This window comes from Conger conger, chromosome 19, assembly GCF_963514075.1.
Source record: "Conger conger chromosome 19, fConCon1.1, whole genome shotgun sequence".
Classification (NCBI taxonomy): Eukaryota; Metazoa; Chordata; class Actinopteri; order Anguilliformes; family Congridae; genus Conger; species Conger conger.
The window spans coordinates 5,217,974-5,236,684 of record NC_083778.1 but is presented as its reverse complement, the minus strand read 5'-3'; the positions used below and the strand labels follow the sequence as shown (position 1 = coordinate 5,236,684).

The 18,711-nt window shown below is 49.4% G+C and overlaps 1 protein-coding gene across 1 annotated transcript in view; it reads right to left on the bottom strand.

Annotated features, from left to right (window-relative positions):
* LOC133118926 (synaptotagmin-1-like) overlaps positions 1–15,310 on the bottom strand; it is a 32,177-nt gene extending 16,867 nt beyond the window's left edge. The window contains exons 1-4 of the mRNA XM_061229228.1: positions 15,142–15,310; positions 8,467–8,642; positions 4,381–4,506; positions 378–545 (exon numbers count right to left, since the gene is read on the bottom strand). Of these exons, the coding sequence (XP_061085212.1) occupies positions 378–545; positions 4,381–4,506; positions 8,467–8,642; positions 15,142–15,310 (639 nt within the window). The remainder of the gene's footprint in view (positions 1–377; positions 546–4,380; positions 4,507–8,466; positions 8,643–15,141) is intronic.
* Between the last annotated feature and the right edge of the window lie 3,401 nt (positions 15,311–18,711).

Genomic DNA, 18,711 nt, shown 5'->3' with positions numbered 1-18,711 from the left:
AAACATTTTAGCGTCTGGTTAAAACCTGCAACATAACGCAACCTTATCCTTTAGGCCAGCCAGACCAAAGCTGGTAAGTGATTGTCTGAACTAATGAAATAAAACCCTGTCCTGTTTATAAAGTGTACAACCAGTTCTACATGGAAGGAGATCCGTGAAAAGCCAGTGTCAGTTTCATCCCTTGAAGTGCTCTGTTCAATAACACTGCTGAAATGAGCGTGGAATTTGCATTCGCTGAACCTCAACCTCGACCAAATGCGCAATTATACTTTGTTTGAAAGGAGGGAATGTGTTTGCCTTTATACCTTGGAGTTTGCGCTCTCTGAACCTGGACCAACTGCCATGTGTCCCATGTGGGAGGCGAGCGAGGGTCTTACCTTGAAGTTGAACTGCTCGTTGAAAGTGGGGTTGAGGGTCTTCCTGTGGACCTTGGTCTCAAACTTCTTCTTCTTGTCGGGCAGCAGGTAGACCTTCACGTAGGGGTCCGAGGTGCCCCCCATGTCCATGGCCGGGAGTTCGGCCGCCTGGATGATCCCCACCATGAGCTGGAGGAGGGAGGAGGGAGGGGTGTTTTAGCTCTGTGTGATGGGGGGTTAGCTCTGTGTGAGGGGGGTGGAGGGGTGTTTTAGGTTTTAGCTCTGTGTGAGGGGGGTAGAGGGGTGTTTTAGCTCTGTGTGAGGGGGGTATGAATGGGGGGTTTAGCTCTGGAGGGGTGTTTTAGGTTTTAGCTCTGTGTGAGGGGGGTAGAGGGGTGTTTTAGCTCTGTGTGAGGGGGGTATGAATGGGGGGTTTAGCTCTGTGTGAGGGGGGTAGAGGGGGGGTTAGCTCTGTGTGAGGGGGGTGGAGGGGTGTTTTAGGTTTTAGCTCTGTGTGAGGGGGGTAGAGGGGTGTTTTAGCTCTGTGTGAGGGGGGTAGAGGGGGGGTTTAGCTCTGTGTGAAGGGGGTAGAGGGGGGGTTTAGCTCTTTCACATTCGAGCAGAAACCAAATTAATTACCGGGACAGCTTCATCCTCTCTGCCTCGTTCTGAGTCTCGCCGAAAAGCTTTTCCCTTGAACTCTTTTCACACATCACACGTCCAGAAGATTTCCCACTTCAAACTCAAGCGGTCCGACCCCCGATTAGGCCCCTCGGGGCTCATCCTCCGTGGCCAATCAGCAATTCGGGATGACCCTCCGAGAGGGGACGCGGTTTCGGTGTTCTGCAAGCAGCACTGACAATCTGGAGACTGCCCAGTATGGACTATTGTGCTTACTCTCCCACAGTATAACTTAATGAGATATATAACAGAACTGGAGACAGTGTCTACCTTCCAGTCCCATGGGTTCCTATGGGAGCTGCTCAATGGCTCGAGAAGCCAGTTGATGGAGGCAGTCATTTTGGACTATGTGACTTCTGACACCAGAGCTTGTAGTTACATAATGAAATGTTTGTAGACTCTCCTGATGTGTGGTCATAACAGCGTCGCGGACCGAAAGGCGACCTGACCTCAAGGTCATGTCCGTAACCGTGGTTCCAGGAGGGAGGAGTTTAGAGGCATCGCCAGTCCCGCCTCCTCAGTAGGAGGGGCTTATTCACAGCAGGGGATAGTGTCAATAGCGTCGGCCTACGATCTGCGATCCTCGCAGTAGTGATGTATTTTCACGTCACATTATGCTTGCTGTAGACTAGTCAGGCATTACATCACATTAATGGCATTTGGCAGACGTACAACAAAGTGCATACCCATAACCAGGGATAAGTGCGCTGAAAGACCCAAGAGGGAAGTACAATTTCAACTGCTACCTGCACAACAAAGATAAGGACCAGGGCCTATTTGATTTTTTTTTTTTTTTAACCGCAACACGCAAAAGTATGAACGAACCCCTTAACTAGCCAAACACTGCTTACCTAGCCAAACTAAAAATACTGATACACGGAAAGTAAATCACAGAAAGACAACAATTAAGGTTCACAGGGAGGTAGGGAGGGACAGGGAGAGGTGCTGCTTGAAGAGGTGCGTCTTCAGTTTGCTTCAGTCAGGCACTGGACGAACAGCAAGTATGGAGTGTGCGCTAAAAAGTGTTGCTTGTGTCGAAAGTGCTGTGAGGGTGCCAACGCAACCACCTAAAGTATTAAAGTATTACATTTTTTATGTTTTCTTATGGCGGAATAGTGGCCTGTACATCGTGGACACACTGCTAAGATTTTACCTGAGACGGGCAAACAGACAAGATGATATTTTCACGAAAGGCTTTGTTTTTTTTGGCAACGGTAAAAAAGGCTACGCACTGAAAGTGTGCTTTAGAAGTTCTACAGCAACCAGAATGTGACATCACAATCCGTCACTCCACACCGGGGGGACGGCCAACACCGGTCTGTGGAATTACATCGGCACAAGTGACTGACACTTGTTCCAGCCACTCAGCGTGACGTCAGCGACTGCTCTTACTGCCTGAGCCATGCCGCCCCCGGGAAAAGGGCTTATCCGTTACACAAACTCTCATTTGATCACGTCGCCCCGGCGTTTCCATGCGGTTAAGCTCCGGTGTTAATTAAACGGGAGACGGCACTGGCCAATGAGGATGCGGCGATGCGTCGATGTTACGTCGGGCGCTTCCAATTATTCCTCTTTGTCTTCCGCTCCCGAACGTATAAAACCCGCTTTCTATTTTAAGCGCGCGCGAGCGCTTTCCCGATGCCGGCACAAAGCCGGCTCCGCTCATTAAAACATAAAAGACTCTGCGTGGAGTTCATCTATTAATCAGCCGCTAATCGTTTAGCGACTGGAGGCTAAGCGCTGAAGGCAGGGGGCGGGGCGGGGTGGTTTTCAAATTAAAAGTTGCGTTAAAAGTGAAATTATGAAACAAATTGTGTGTCTAAAATCCAATTACAGAAATGGGGACTGCTTTCTGTGGGAAAACGCCCGAAGCCTGCTGTGGGGTTGTGTGTATGTAGCCGTAATGTGTACTCTCTGTGTCCTCTGGATACTTTGGTTTGGAGCTGCCTCGCTCTGCTGATTACCTTGAAACAAAATGGGGGCTTCTCCACTGCCTGACGTCCCGTGTGAGGGGGCAGGGGGCACAGGAACAATATCCCGGCAAGGCGCGAAATCTACTGCCTGGGCCCCAGAGACGAGGAGCAGCTGAGAGGAAAGTAGGTCAGTGCTGACAGTGCTTCTGCTCCAGCTCTGTGTCCCTGTCTGCTGTCTGTCTGCTCCAGCTCTGTGTCCCTGTCTGCTCCAGCTCTGTGTCCCTGTCTGCTCCAGCTCTGTGTCCCTGTCTGCTCCAGCTCTGTGTCCCTGTCTGCTGTCTGTCTGCTCTGCTGCAGGGGTGCCCTCTCTGGACACGTCACAACCCCAAACCCTCTGCACACTGCCTCACCCTAACCTTACTGTAGAACCTTCACCTCACTGTACACTGCAGAACTCCAACCTCACTGCACACTGCAGAACCCCAACCTCACTGCACACTGCAGAACCCCAACCTCACTGCACACTGTAGAACTCCAACCTCACTGCACACTGTAGAACCCCAACCTCACTGCACACTGCAGAACCCCAACCTCACTGCACACTGTAGAACCCCAACCTTACTGCACACTGTAGAACCCCAACCTCACTGCACACTGCAGAACCCCAACCTCACTGTAGAACCCACACCCCAACCTCACTGTACACTGCAGAACCCCAATATGCACTGAGAGTCAACAATACTAATTGTGAGGGTCATATGAAGGTGTACGGACTGTACATACTTAATTATACGGGGTGTTGTGGGCCTTTATAGACACATTTCAGAGATGAAATTGAGGTGGGAATGAAGTGTCATTTGGTATGGTGCTGTACGCTGGCAGGATGTTCTCCCTGAGGAGAGTTTCAGAGAGATTAGCCTCCGTCTAGAAGAGGCGGGCGCGTGCGGATAATCGGAGGCTGTGGGCTTCGTTTACGCTGGACTGCTCCGTCTTCACACACCACCTCCACTATCTGTCAGAGAACATCGGCCTCCGGAAAGTTCCACAGCTCCACAGTAACCCCGCTCTAAAACTCTGGGAGTGACTCCAGTAACCCCGCTCTAAAACTCTGGGAGTGACTCCAGTAACCCCGCTCTAAAACTCTGGGAGTGACTCCAGTAACCCTGTGGTGGTAAGGGAGGCGTGTTGGTGGCAGAGGGGGGTTGTGTTTAGGCGTGGTGGTCAGGGAGGCGTGTTGGTGGCAGAGGGGGGTGTTGGTCAGGGAGGTGTGTTGGTGGCAGAGGGGGGTTGTGTTTAGGCGTGGTGGTCAGGGAGGCATGTTGGTGGCAGAGGGGGGTTGTGTTTAGGCGTGGTGGTCAGGGAGGTGTGTTGGTGGCAGAGGGGGGTGGTGGTCAGGGAGGCGTGTTGGTGACAGAGGGGGGTGGTGTTACCTGGTTTTCAGTGAAGTTGTAGTCCAGAGAATACTGCAGCTTCCCCAGTTTCTCCTGTTCCTTAGGCTCCGCCTCCTTCTCACTGTCCGATAGGCCCGTTTCTGCATCGTCCTCATCCTGCAGGGCCTGAGAGAGAGAGAGGGAGAGGGAGAGGGAGAGAGAGAAAGAGGGAGAGGGAGAGAGAAAGAGGGAGAGAGAGGGAGAGGGAGAGGGAGAGAGAAAGGAGGATAGAGAGAGATAGAGGGAGAGGGAGAGAGAGAGGGAGAATGAGAGAGAGGGAGAGAGAAAGAGGGAGAAAGAGAGAGAGAAAGAGGGAGAGGGAGAGAGAGCCGCCCACCGTCAGATGCTAGCTCTGCCCCCCGTCTGAGGGGACGTGACCTCTCTGCTGAGCGCTAAGCATGCACAGACAGCTGGGCAATATCAGAGCAGGGATGGGCAGCTCCAGTCCTGCAGGGCCGGTGTGTATGCAGGATTTACCCTGGCTCAATCAGCCAATTAGCCATATGCACCGAGACCGATTCACTTGTGAATTACACAATAAAATGCAACTAGACAAGAACATTTAAACGCAGATCATGTAAACGCTCGGGCTAATTAAATAATTAGGAGCAGAAGCTGGTCTGAAATCCAGAAACAGACCCGGCCCAACTTGCCCATCCCTGGATTAGGCAGACAGATAGATGGATGGACAGATGGATGATAGAGGGATGGATATTCTGTCTCTGTTCTTCTGTCTGGTCCTTGGGACGGTCGTCTCTAACAGGCAGCGCGCCGTTATTTTTGGAAGAGCCAGACCGTTCCCCGGGGCGTCACTCCGAGCGGATCGCGCGGCGGGAACCCGGCTGGGAAAGACGGGCGACGTGTCCCCGGCTGACCTCGCCGCGTCCGAATGCGTCGGCGGGTTATCAGAAAGCACACCATCGGAGGGACGGGCCGGCTTGTGTCGTCTCCGTCTCTACGTCTCCTCAGGGAGAGGGGGCGGGCGGGGGGGGAGCGTGCGGCCGGAAGCCGGCGTTGGGAACGAAACGTCGGCCGGGCCGCTTTTGACACGCGGCCGCATTCCCGTGCTGTGAAACCCGGCAGCTCCTTTCCCGATCCCCGTTCCCCGTCACCGGGGCTCGGAACGCCGGGAGTGTCGTGCCGTGGAGTCGGAATGACAACGGGAGCTAAGCGTGCACACAGACAGCTGTGTCTCCTCGGTCACTGCCGTGAAGGCGGAAGGTTGAACAAAAACTGATTTGTTTCTTATCACCCTTCTGAAGGCGGGGCGCACATCCGATACGAGCGCACCGCAGTGTGTCCACCTGTTCCTGGAGATCTGCCGTCCTGTAGGTTCTCATTTACACCCGAATTTGGCACACCTGATTCCACTAAGCAGCAATGAGATCTCTAGCTGTTGAATGAGGTGTGGCTTTGTTAAGGTTGGAGTGAAAACCTATAGGAGGGTAGATCTCCAGGAACAGGGTTGGGCAGCCCTGCCCTAGCTGTTGAATGAGGTGTGCTTCGTTAGGGTTGGAGTGAAAACCTACAAAAGGGTAGATCTCCAGGAACAGGATTGATGGATTTGATGTACATCAAATGTGTACATCAAATGTTTCCACCGTACAGAAAGGAGATGAAATTAAGGATAAGAACAGTAAAAGTTCTGGAGGCTCAAACATCCTGATCCCTTATCAGTGCCTTGAACTGTCACTGTCCCCATGGCTTCCAGATGTCGCTTAGCAACAGCGCCGTTGCGTGCGGTCGATGAGCGGTAAAGGTCAGGGTTGACGGTCGCGTTGACCGCGGAGCGAGAGGCCAGACGGCTTTCAGGCCAAATGCCATCCCCCACCACCTCGCTTCTACAAGCCTGTGGCAGGTGCAAATGTCACCCTGCTGACCTCCTGCCAGTGATGTGTCTGAACGTATACTCCTACACTGCAAAAAGTGACTGTCTCTGCAAGTGTTTTAGTCTTAAGACTTAAGATATCCTTCTGCCAGTGATGTGTCTGAAAGTATACTCCTACACTGCAAAAAAAACATCTCAAAAAGTGTTTTAGTGTCAAGACTTAAGATTTAAGATCTCCCCTTGCCTGTGGTGTTTTTGAAAGTATACTCCAGCACTGCGAAAAGCATTTAAGTGTTGTAATAAGTGTTTTCTCAGAAGTAGAAAATACTAGCTTGTTTTAAGTTAATGCTTGCTTGAAGAGTGAAATTTTCTTATTCCATTGGCAATTTTGAAATAAGATTTGCTTGACAAGTTAAATGTTCGAATTCCCCCGGGAAATATCGAAATGAGACAAACTGTTTCACGTAATTGGCAATACTATCGTCTTTGTTCAGCAAAAAGTAAAAGAAATAAGATTTTAAGTCTCAACATAAGACTAAAATCTTTTTGTTTCTTTCTGTTCCTCAAATAACGGTCCTCGAGGGCCAAGAACTGCTGCTTTTCGACCCTCCCTTTACCTGGGAGTCGGGCGTGAAGACTGCCTGGCCAATCAGCAGCACTCTTAATTTACCGGGAGAAAAGGAAACCAGGGACGGATTTAAATTTGAGGGCCAGATTTGAGTTTCCCTCTCTTTTTTTCTCCTTGAAAGAAGACTGCCGATATAATTGTTGTGCGGTTAGCTTCAGGGAGAGTAGCAGCAGAAGTGAGTGTGCTATGCTAACCTCGCTGGGGAAGTGAAGGTGCTATGCTAACCTCGCTGGAGAAGTGAAGGTGCTATGCTAACCTCGGTGGGGAAATGAGCGTGCTACGCTAACCTCGCTGGGGAAATGAGCGTGCTACGCTAACCTCGCTGAAGAAATGAGCGTGCTACGTTAACCTTGCTGAGGAAATGAGCTTGCTACCCTAACCTCGCTGAGGAAATGAGCTTGCTACGCTAACCTCGCTGAGGAAATGAGCGTCCTACACTAACCTTGCTGAGGAAATGAGCATGCTACGCTAACCTCGCTGAGGAAAATCAGTTCGGTTCAACCTTTACCAAGGTAAGTACACATGTGATTGGTGCGTAGCTGCATTTGGGGGCGAGGTTTGTGGGGTCAGGGCGTAGGATAGCCATCGATAGCGGTAGAGGACCTACCCCAGGGTCCCCCACCGGACAGTACAGACAGGAAGCACATAGAAGGAAGAGACACAGAATTAACGCAATCACAACACAGCGTCACCACGACAACGGCTCGGCACACCGGGACAACTGAGCCATTGGCTCCCTCCTGCAAGGTGATCGTCTGATTGGTCAGTTTTAGGTGTTAAAGTGCCTAAACTTGAAAACTCTGCATGTGAAGTAAGTGTTTGTTGCAGTTCCCACGGCACTGGTTTTTTGGTAAATCATAAAAGCTTTTCTTTCAACATTTTATTCTTGAATGTGAAAATGACTGCGTTTTAATGCGTGTTCATTCGTTTATTCCGATCACAATTCCTTACTTACATTTAAACAGAGCGTCCCGTTGTAGCATTTAACATAAGGGTCGGGAGAATGACTTCAACTAAGCGGGGCAGCATTCCGAGACGGACTCACAGAAAGCGTCTTCGAACCTCAAACAAATTGCCCTTTAGCCAATTACGCTATCAGAGTCGGGTCCCGCTAATGCAATTAGCAAGCTAACAGGGGTCAAAGTGCGAACGTTGCAATCGTCTGCCCGTGCCTTGAAAAGAGAGGCGGGAATTAATTTTCTCCCGCTGATGTGATTAACCAACATAATTTCTCAGGGCTGCAACTGCATGGTACAATAACATGAGCCCTGGTCTTTATCGAGAAGCCAGGGGAGAAGGCAGCACTTGGTGCTGACAGCAAGATAACATTCGGCAAGTAATTGGTCATGAAAAGGCTTGTATTAACATCAAATCGTCCATCGTGCTAGTACAAACTAAAGATCGTCGCGACCAACCATGAAACGTGATAATCGCTGGTGGCGACGACCGTACATCGGTGAACTATAAACTGGCCATGTATGAGTGATAATTCACATGGTATTGTTGTCATGAAGACACAATGTGAGCCATTGAAGAACTAAAAGAAAACAGGTCTCTGATTGGTGAGCAGGCTAAAGGCGGCCATGGGGACCGCAGGAGAGGGTGGAGACTGGGAACGGAAGCGCTCTACCTCCATTTTGGCGGAGTCGTTGACGTCCTTCATGTTGATGGCGTTCTTTCCTCCCTTCTCCTTGCCCTTCTTCCTGCTCTTCCTCTTGAAGATGCACTTCTTGCAGACGCAGAAGCAGCAGGTGAGGATGAGGAGGACGGCCACGAAGGCGATGGCCACGATGGCCCATGACGGCACTGCGGAAGAGACCGAGAACGGTCGCTGGGTTACATAGCGGAGCACAGTCGCTGGGTTACAGAGCGGAGCACGGTCGGTGGGTTGTGAGTGCGTGTGTGTGAGTGTGTGTGTGTGAGTGCGTGTGAGTGCGTGTGAGTGCGTGTGAGTGCGTGTGAGTGCGTGTGTGTGTGTGTGTGTGTGTGTGTGTGTGTGTGTGTGTGAGTGCGTGTATGAGTGAGTGTGTGTGTGCGTGTGAGTGCGTGTGAGTGCGTGTGAGTGCGTGTGTGTATGAGTGAGTGTGTGTGTGAGTGCGTGTGTATGAGTGAGTGTGTGTGTGAATGTGTGTGTGTGTGTGTGTGAGTGCGTGTGTGAGTGCGTGTGTGTATGAGTGAGTGTGTGTGTGTGAGAGTGCGTGTGTGTGTGAGTGTGTGTGTATGAGTGAGTGTGTGTGTGAATGTGTGTGTGTGTGTGTGTGAGTGCGTGTGAGTGTGCGTGTGTGTGTGAGTGCGTATGTATGAGTGAGTGTGTGTGTGAATGTGTGTGTGTGTGTGAGTGAATGTGTGTGTGAGTGTGTGTGAGTGAATGTGTGTGTGTGTGAGTGTGTGTGTGTGTGTGAGTCTGTGTGTGTGTGTGAGTGTGTGTGACTGAGGCTTGTTTGTACTCAGAACAGACGGGGAAACTGCACTGCATTTGTCGTGCTGATCATGCATCGAGCCAGCCTGCAGTCACGAGTTTTGTGTTTCTATAATTACACATGTATTGCCCAAATTACATCCTCATATGATCTGCCAAATAGAATAAAAAAGCTAAATATGAAGCAAAAAAGGTTAAAAATGTAATAAAGTTGCAATGATTATGTTTATTAAGTTGTGATAAAACAGAAACCTTAACTTATCATTAATTTGGTTTGAAGCCTATACCTTGTAAATAATACATGAGAACTTATACACACAAACACACACACACACACACACACAGGCTGCACGCATACATGCTAGCACACACACACAGAACTAAAACAGGTCAAGCATAAGTACTGCTCTAAAGTAGCTGTAAGATGAATTGCACCCCAGTTCACTCTGAGAAAATGTCTAAAGTCTGCCAATCCAAGCTGTCAATCACCCACTGAAACCATAGAACCTTTTGCAAGTGGGACACCAATCACGGCAAGTCTTCCATGTTGACACACCCAATCACCCACAATGGCCTCCTCCGCCCACCTCCCCGTACGAGATGTCCTATCCATCACAGTGACATCTCAGTGGCTGAGTCTAATAAATACCTAATAAAGTGCTCACTGAGTGTATACAATCACAACAACCTGGGGCGGCCTGTAGCATAGTGGTTAAGGTAAATGACTGGGACCCGCAAGGTCGGTGTTTCTAATCCCGGTGTAGCCACAATAAGACCCGCACAGCCGTTGGGCCCTTGAGCAAGGCCCTTAACCTTACATTGCTCCAGGGGAGGATTGTCTCCTGCTTAGTCTAATCAACTGTATGTCGCTCTGGTTAAGTGCGTCTGCCAAATACCAATAATGTAATGTAATGTAATGTAATGTAATGTAATTAATTCAGGACTCTACAAATCATTTGCAACTAGACGATTTGGAATGTAAATGTAAGAGGTTTGAAGAAACATAAACCCAAAATAAAAACAAGCCCAGTGACGTCTGTAAAGTGTGAGAACGTGACTCAACGATCTCACAACAAGAGCGCCATGTCTTTTCCCCCCTATCAGCTTCATCCAGGCCAGAGCTGCTCAGCAGGGACCGTCATAAAAGAGCGTGAACGCCTACAGAACGGTGGCAGCCAGCTCTTCTTTTCCCACCCGTTTGTGTGGTTAGTTTCACGTGAATCCCCAAACCGCAGCTAATGCAGTCGCTGGCCCCGACACATCACGTAAAAAAAATACATATAATTATGGTAAATGGTTGCCATTTATATCGTGCCTTTTACCCAAGCACTGTACGATTGATGTTCCTCATTCACCCATTCATACACACACTCACACACCGACGGCGATTGGCTGCCATGCAAGGCGCCGACCAGCTCATCAGGAGCATTTGGGGGTTAGGCGTCTTGCTCAGGGACACTTCGACACAGCCCGGGCGGGGGATCGAACCGGCAACCCTCCGACTGCCAGACGACCGCTCTTACTGCCTGAGCCATGTCGCCACATACGGTAACACTGTCTGCTGCCCTGCTTATAATGCCTTCATGGCGATGTCATAAGCACTTAGTAATGCTTTACGACATCGTTTCTAAAAAATGGGGTGGCTCTGCATAATTCTAGTTAACACACACTCTCCCCTCTCCCCCCCCCCCCCCACCCCCCGCCGCACAGCTGGTCGCACACACAGGCCCGCCGCCCGACGGGGGATCCGGACCATTAAACCCAGAGACGCCCTTCCCGCGATCCCCTCCTCTCATGCGCTGAGGCTGGGCTGACACCCCGCGCGCGGTAATCGCATCATGGCCGCTGTCAGCACAGCTTCCGGTGCCGCCGTCCCTGCATCCCGGGGGCTGAGCTCCGCGACCGGGACCCGGACGGTCGCTGTAGCCGCCGTGAGATCTGCGCAGCTGTTGGGCCCTTAACCCCACGTTGCCCCAGGGAGGGATTGTCCCCTGCTTAGTCGAATCAACTGTAAGTGGCGTTGGATAAAAGCGTCGGCCAAATAACGAATGATGTAAAAATCGTACGGACTACACGGGGAGCGGGGAGATGAGAGAAATGTGTGTTGTGCATTATTCTACAGGCACTCCTCCTGATATGAACAGCACCAAAGCAAGACGCTGCGGAATCACTCCCCTCCTAACAACGGTGCCTCCCCTCGATAGGGTCTAGGACACAGAAAGTGACAAAGGAGGAACATTTTTCTTTTTCAAGGATCAAATGTACCCTGAAAGCACAGTAATGTCATCATTGGGTACAAATGAGTGCATTTACCAAGCAATAAAGGTACAAATTAATTACATATCGCTGGTAAAGGGAAGGTGGGAAAACCAGGAGTTATTTGGCCTTGAGAACTGCGATTTGCAAAGGGCTCTGTTCGCTTATTGGTCGACTTATGTTCTACTGCTGGTGCTGCTGATTGGCTAGACAGTCTTCACACCCGACTCCCGGGTAAAGAGAGGTTGACATCTGATTCCCAGGTAAAGAGAGGTTCACACCTGTCTCCCAGGTAAAGAGAGGGTGAACACACCTGACTCCCAGGTAAAGAGAGGTTCACACCTGACTCCCAGGTAAACGGAGGGTGAACACACCTGACTCCCAGGTAAAGGGAGGGTGAACACACCTGACTCCCAGGTAAAGGGAGGGTGAACACACCTGACTCCCAGGTAAAGGGAGGGTGGACACACCTGACTCCCAGGTAAACGGAGGGTGAACACACCTGACTCCCAGGTAAAGGGAGGGTGAACACACCTGACTCCCAGGTAAAGGGAGGGTGAACACACCTGACTCCCAGATAAAGGGAGGGTGAACACACCTGACTCCCTGGTAAAGGGAGGGTGAACACACCTGACTCCCAGATGAAGGGAGGGTGGAAAAGCAGCAGTTCTCTGCCCTCGAGCGCCGTGAGCTGATGATCCCAGCTCAATAACATCAGGGCGGCTCAATAACTCCGTTCCCTCCTGTCATGACAATATCGCGACATTCTGCTCCGATTGGTAGCCTGATAAATGCATGCTAAATAACTTCCAGAGAGTAACTAGCTTGCTATCTTTATATGAATCAATCGAGGCTTAAGATAAATTTGTGTGCCGCGGGGCGATGTCACTGGCCAGTTCGATTAGACAGGTCTTTAATTGGGCGATGATGATATCCACTGTCCAATCAGTCTCTGGAAAGTGTATCGCCGTGCAGATTTTTTTTTTTCCTTCACCAGAGAGACGGAGCGGTTTCCCAGAATTCCTGCGGGCCTGCTTCGTCTTCACACTGTGATGCAGCGTGACAGCGCACGTCGCTTCACGCGGCTAAAAAAAGCTCTGGCTACGCAGGAGAGATCTCAGAAAGACTTCTCAAAAGAGCATCCGGCAAGTTAGAAAAGAGGATTACTAGAAAAGCCGATTCATTTGATTAATCAGAAAAGCTGATTTATCAGGAAGCTGATTAATCGGATGTGTGAACCTTACAGTGGGATTGGGCTGCCCAATCACGATGCCCTCTTTACACCATGTGACCGGACAAATCCGTCCAATGCCTAGTTACAACAGTACGCCTGCGGAATCAATGCGATAAAAAAAAAAGAGAGAGATTTAATTCGGCCTTCCAGGGACAGATGGTCTGGAGACATATGGTTCTTGAACAAGAAAAAATTATAATTGTTTAATAATGTGTTGTTGTTTTTTGTGAGGGGGGGTGAAGAGGTTGCAAGGGCAATGAAACACTGAAGCCATGCAATCTATCTCTAAAAACACATGGTGGAACGACCTTCACAGATCAGTGAACTGCACCAGTGCATCGTTGGTGCCCGACTGAATGGCTGTGGTCTGATATTCTGTTCAGGGAACTGTTGCACAACTGTTCATAACCATTCTTAAATGTCACCTGACAATGTCTTGACACTTTGACATTGAAAGTGTCATAACCCTTTATGACAATTGACGCCAAGTGGAACAGACATTTATGATGGTTATTTATCAATGTTTATGTTCCTGTAGAGTTTATGTAGGTGTCCTGTAGAGTTAATGTAGGTGTCATGTAGTTTATGTAGGTGTCCTGTAGAGTTAATGTAGGTGTCCTGTAGAGTTAATGTAGGTGTCCTGTAGAGTTTATGTAGGTGTCCTGTAGAGTTTATGTAGGTGTCCTGTAGAGATAATGTAGGTGTTATGTAGAGTAAATGTAGGTGTCATGTATAGTTAAAGTGTAACCAAAGCTGCTAAAATGGAAGCACTTGTATTTGCAGCTGCAATGTTCCTAAACTCAAACATGCAAAACACGAACATGAATCTGCATCAAAATATCCTCCAGAGGTCGTCTTGTGTACTGGAGAGTGATTTTCCACACTTACAGGGCCGGTCTATCTGCAGCTATCCTGCCATAAATAACCACACCTCTACCAAGCAAAGATCATAGCAACGTGATGTACCAAATCCAGCCAGGTTTGCGTAAATCATTCACTTGACTGGCAGTCCTATTGCTTGGCTGTATGAGAGCTTGAGCGTCAAATGCTTTAACCTTAAAACGCATTCATTTCAATGGAGATTACAAAGCAATTTCAGAAACATTTTGTTTTCTCTGACATTCAGAACAAATCTATCCTTGGTTTGTGATTGTAGGCCTCGTCTAGTCATGTGCTGTTTGATTCTGATGGAACTGTAGGAGTCTTTTAAGCCTTTCGGGTGTGACATCACAATTGTGTAAGTGTAAGTGTTCTTAACTGAACATGCTGATGCTGATGTCACAATCACTACTGGTCATTGAGGGCAAAATGGGAGTTCTAGAACACTGACTTAGAATTTAGAAAAGAAGATTCCAAAAAATAAATAAATAAATAAATTAATATTCAAATACAACTAAAGAGTTAAAACATTTCAGCTTTTTATCTGACCCAGTTCTAACTGAAACACTCGAAAGCGTATTCTGCAGAAGGTCGTTTTCGTATCCGAGGCTCCTTTCCCCTGTAAACACCGACTGATTCAATCAGATGTAAATTACGTGATGATGGATGATAAGCGCGAGCGGAAAATGCTGATGAGATTCTTGCGGGAACGGCAAAGCTCCGGCTGTCATTCACGAGAGAGAGAAAGCGTCGGGGAAAGAATTTGCATTCGCGTTCGGAGGGGGGCGGCGGCGGCCTTCGCGACGGCTGACTACAAATTCCTGTGTCGCGTGCGACATTCCAAAGGGCCGCTCCGAGAATGTGGTTTAAAACGAAGACCGCATAAAAATAAAGGGCTGTTTCCCGGACGACGCCTCTGGCCCTGTACACCCGTGGGTTGCTTAGCACCACGCTTCAAGACCGTGGACAGCACATGCACGCTCATTTGTACTGCAAAGCGAATATTATCAAAATAAACAACTCGGTTGTAAACCGCTGGCTCCTGGTACAGCGCACCGCAACAACTGCAAACACGCAAGTCCCTCGGAAATTGTCGCCCGCTCCCTACCTAAACGTGGAAAGATATACAGTATGTGTGATTCCTGTTCATGTTATTTCACGTATGTCATTATTTACTGGTTACCATGTCCCGTGAAAGGGAGGGTTTGACAGGGTTTGTGTACTGTTATTGCCTGACAATTTCCCTCTGTAAAAATCTCATCGCAAGTCATACTGGCGACACTATTCATCAGATACTGCAAATGACAAACAAAAGTGTTTGTCATTCACCTTGAGATTTAAGATTCAGCATTTGCTGAAAAGAAGAGTAATGCCCACTGGAGCAGGAAGAAGGCAAAGGGAATCTAACACAGCCAAAAGCACATTTTCTGCCCTTTCCAATTTAAAGAGACAGTGACCCTCCATTGCGGCTCAAGTGCGCGTGTGCGCACTTGAAAAGAGTAGAACCAGGTACTTACGTGGGATTTTGCTGAGCTCGTTCATGAACTTGTCCTTGAGCTTGGAGAAGGCCTGGTCCTGGGGCCGGGGCCCCAAGGGACCGGGGCCCGCGGTGGCGTTGGGTGGCCCCGTGGGGGCCGCCGTGAAGGCCGGGGGGGCCACCAGGGCCTCCCGACGGCTCTCACTCATGGCAGCTCCGGGGCTGGAGAGAGAGAGAGAGATAGGGAGAGAGATGGAGGGAGAGATAGACAGAGAGAGGCAGAGAGAGAGACAGAGATATAGAGGGAGAGGCAGAAGGAGAGGGAGAGAGAGATGGGAAGAGTGAAAGAGAAATGGAGGGTAAAGCTGAGTGAAGGATCAGACTGAACACACTCACACTCTCTCTCTCTCTCTCTCTCTCTCTCTCACACACACACACACACACACACACACACTCACGCAGTTTATTTCTCACACACATACTATCACAGTCTCACTCTAACACACACACACACACATACAATCACACATAGTGTCTCACTCTAACACACACACACACACACAAGCTTAGTACTATAGATCAGTGTAGAGGTCAGTACTGTAGATCAGTGTAGAGGTCAGTACTATAGATCAGTGTAGAGGTCAGTACTGTAGATCAGTGTAGAGGTCAGTACTATAGATCAGTGTAGAGGTCAGTACTGTAGATCAGTGTAGAGGTCAGTACTGTAGATCAGTGTAGAGGTCAGTACTGTAGATCAGTGTAGAGGTCAGTACTGTAGATCAGTGTAGAGCTCAGTACTATAGATCAGTGTAGAGGTCAGTACTGTAGATCAGTGTAGAGGTCAGTACTGTAGATCAGTGTAGAGGTCAGTACTGTAGATCAGTGTAGAGCTCAGTACTATAGATCAGTGTAGAGCTCAGTACTGTAGATCAGTGTAGAGGTCAGTACTATAGATCAGTGTAGAGGTCAGTACTATAGATCAGTGTAGAGATCAGTACTGTAGATCAGTGTAGAGGTCAGGTCCTTCGACCCGCCACACAGAACCTGGCGGAGGCAATGTGACAAGAACGCCAAAGAAAAAACCTGCAAAAACATCCAAGGCCAACCCAGACAATAAGGGCACTTTTAATAGATTATGTTGACGGCACGCTTTCTTCCAGGAAACTGGAAAAAAAAATCAGGGAGAGAGAGAGACAGAGAGAGAGAGAGAGAGAGAGAGAGAGAGAAAGGGAGAGAGAGAGAGGGAGGGAATGAGAGAGACAGAGGGAGAGAGTGAGAATTTCTATCTGGCCTTAAACAGAGAATACACACAGACAGAATATCTCTTCTCTCTTAGAGACCTGAAGCGGAGACAGCCCCTGACCAAGTACAGACACAGTGACCTGAAAGGCAGTCCAAATACATCCAGTAAAAGCCCATAACGAAGAGTGCTGCAGATCAGTGCGAGACGAAATGTCCATATATTGCCAATCCAAAAAACCTATTTCTTGGCTTAATTTTAGCTACTCTGCAAATCCACTTCATTAATCTCGTGCTGCAAAGAGAGACTCAACCCAATAAACGATTTTACATCGCTGCCGCGATTCGATGTTAGCCCTGGAATTATTCACAATCCAAAAACCTGTTATTAAATCAAGAGGGCGTTTTGGGAGCTTGTTGCTCACTGATGAAAATCCAAAGCGATGTCGTTTTTTTCCCCCCTTTGCTTGAGTGTGACTGTAAGTTCACTCACAGATTTAACCTGAAGACAGCGCCTCAACAATTTGCTTTCGCTAATTCCGGCAGAAGAAAAGACGGGCGCAGGTCCTGGTGGGGTCTGCCGTTTAGATTTCTTTTTTTTGCGGCTTTCTTTCAATCGACGGCCAATCAGCGCCCTCGCAATGGCCTCTCTGGCCAATCGGCAGCTTAAGCGAAGCAGCGGAATGATAGCGGGAGCCAGGGCCCGGGGTCTGACAGAGCTGATCAAGTACTGATGAGCTGTGACATCACCACAGCCTGCAGCGTAGCCTATGAGAAAAATGAGGCCTCACCCAGTTGCTACATTACATTACATTATTGGCATTTGGCAGACGCTCTTATCCAGAGCGACGTACAGTTGATTAGACTAAGCAGGAGACAATCCTCCCCTGGAGCAATGCAGGGTTAAGGGCCTTGCTCAAGGGCCCAACGGCTGTGCGGATCTTATTGTGGCTACACCGGGATTAGACCCACCGACCTTGTGTGTCCCAGTCATGTACCTTAAGCACTACGCTACAGGCCGCAACCTTCACTGCAAATTCAATGCCAACATAGTTTACTCCTGTAAGGACCCAGTTTAATCCATCAGAGCTGGTTTGCCATTTTACGGTCTTTGCGATTTGTCGACGATCTCCGATTTGACATTTTTACTCTTTGTGAAACTTATGGATCACTATGAGAGCAATGTCTTCATGGAAAACGGGATTCAGATTGGAACTCGGAGCCGAGGATGCGGGTACTCTGAACGCTTCCACAGCCCTCGTAAAACCCGATTAATCACGCCACCGATTGCGGCTGAAAGCTCCTGCCGTTTACAATTACTCGGCATTGTGGGATACAGCTGGGGGAGGCGGCGGTAATGCCGTAACGGAATAATTACACGGATAGGAGCGGAGAAACCAGGCAAAATTAAAGGCTTCCTTAACGCATGTTAAGACACCCGCCGCAGGGGGGGAGAACGGTCACTGAACCACTGAGACACTGAGACACTGCACCCCTGGACGCTGAGACACTGAACCCCTGGACACTGAGACACTGAACCTCTGAGACACTGAGACGCTGAACCTCTGAGACACTGAGACACTGAGACTCTGAGACGCTGAACCCCTGGACACTGAGACGCTGAACCTCTGAGACACTGAGACTCTGAGACGCTGAACCCCTGGACACTGAGACGCTGAACCTCTGAGACACTGAGACTCTGAAGCCCTGGACACTGAGACACTGAACCCCTGGACGCTGAGACACTGAACCCCTGAACACTGAGACGCTGAACCTCTGAGACACTGAGACGCTGAACCCCTGGACACTGAAACTCTGAGACACTGAGAAACTGAACCTCTGAGCCACTAAACCTCTGAGACACTGAACCCCTGGACACTGAGACACTGAACCCCTGGACACTGAGACGCTGAACCTCTGAGACACTGAGACGCTGAGACACTGAGACGCTGAGACACTGAGACGCTGAGACACTGAACCCCTGGACACTGAACCTCTGAGACACTGAACCACTGAGACACTGAACCACTGAGACACTTAACCTCTGAGACACTGAACCACTGAGACACTGAGACGCTGAGACACTGAACCACTGAGACACTGAACCTCTGAGACACTGAACCACTGAGACACTGAGACGCTGAGACACTGAACCTCTGAGACACTGAAACTCTAAAATGCTGAACCTGAGACGCTCTGTGAGACCTCTGTTAGCACGCAGAACACGGCGTTAGCATGCTGTGTTAAGCGCGCAGCACACGTCATTAGTGCGCAACATGCGCCGTTAGCATGCTGTGTTAGCACTCTGCAGCCGGGTCCGGGCGGCTGTGTTTAACCCTGTCAGGCCCAAGCCCGATATGAAGTGGCTCCG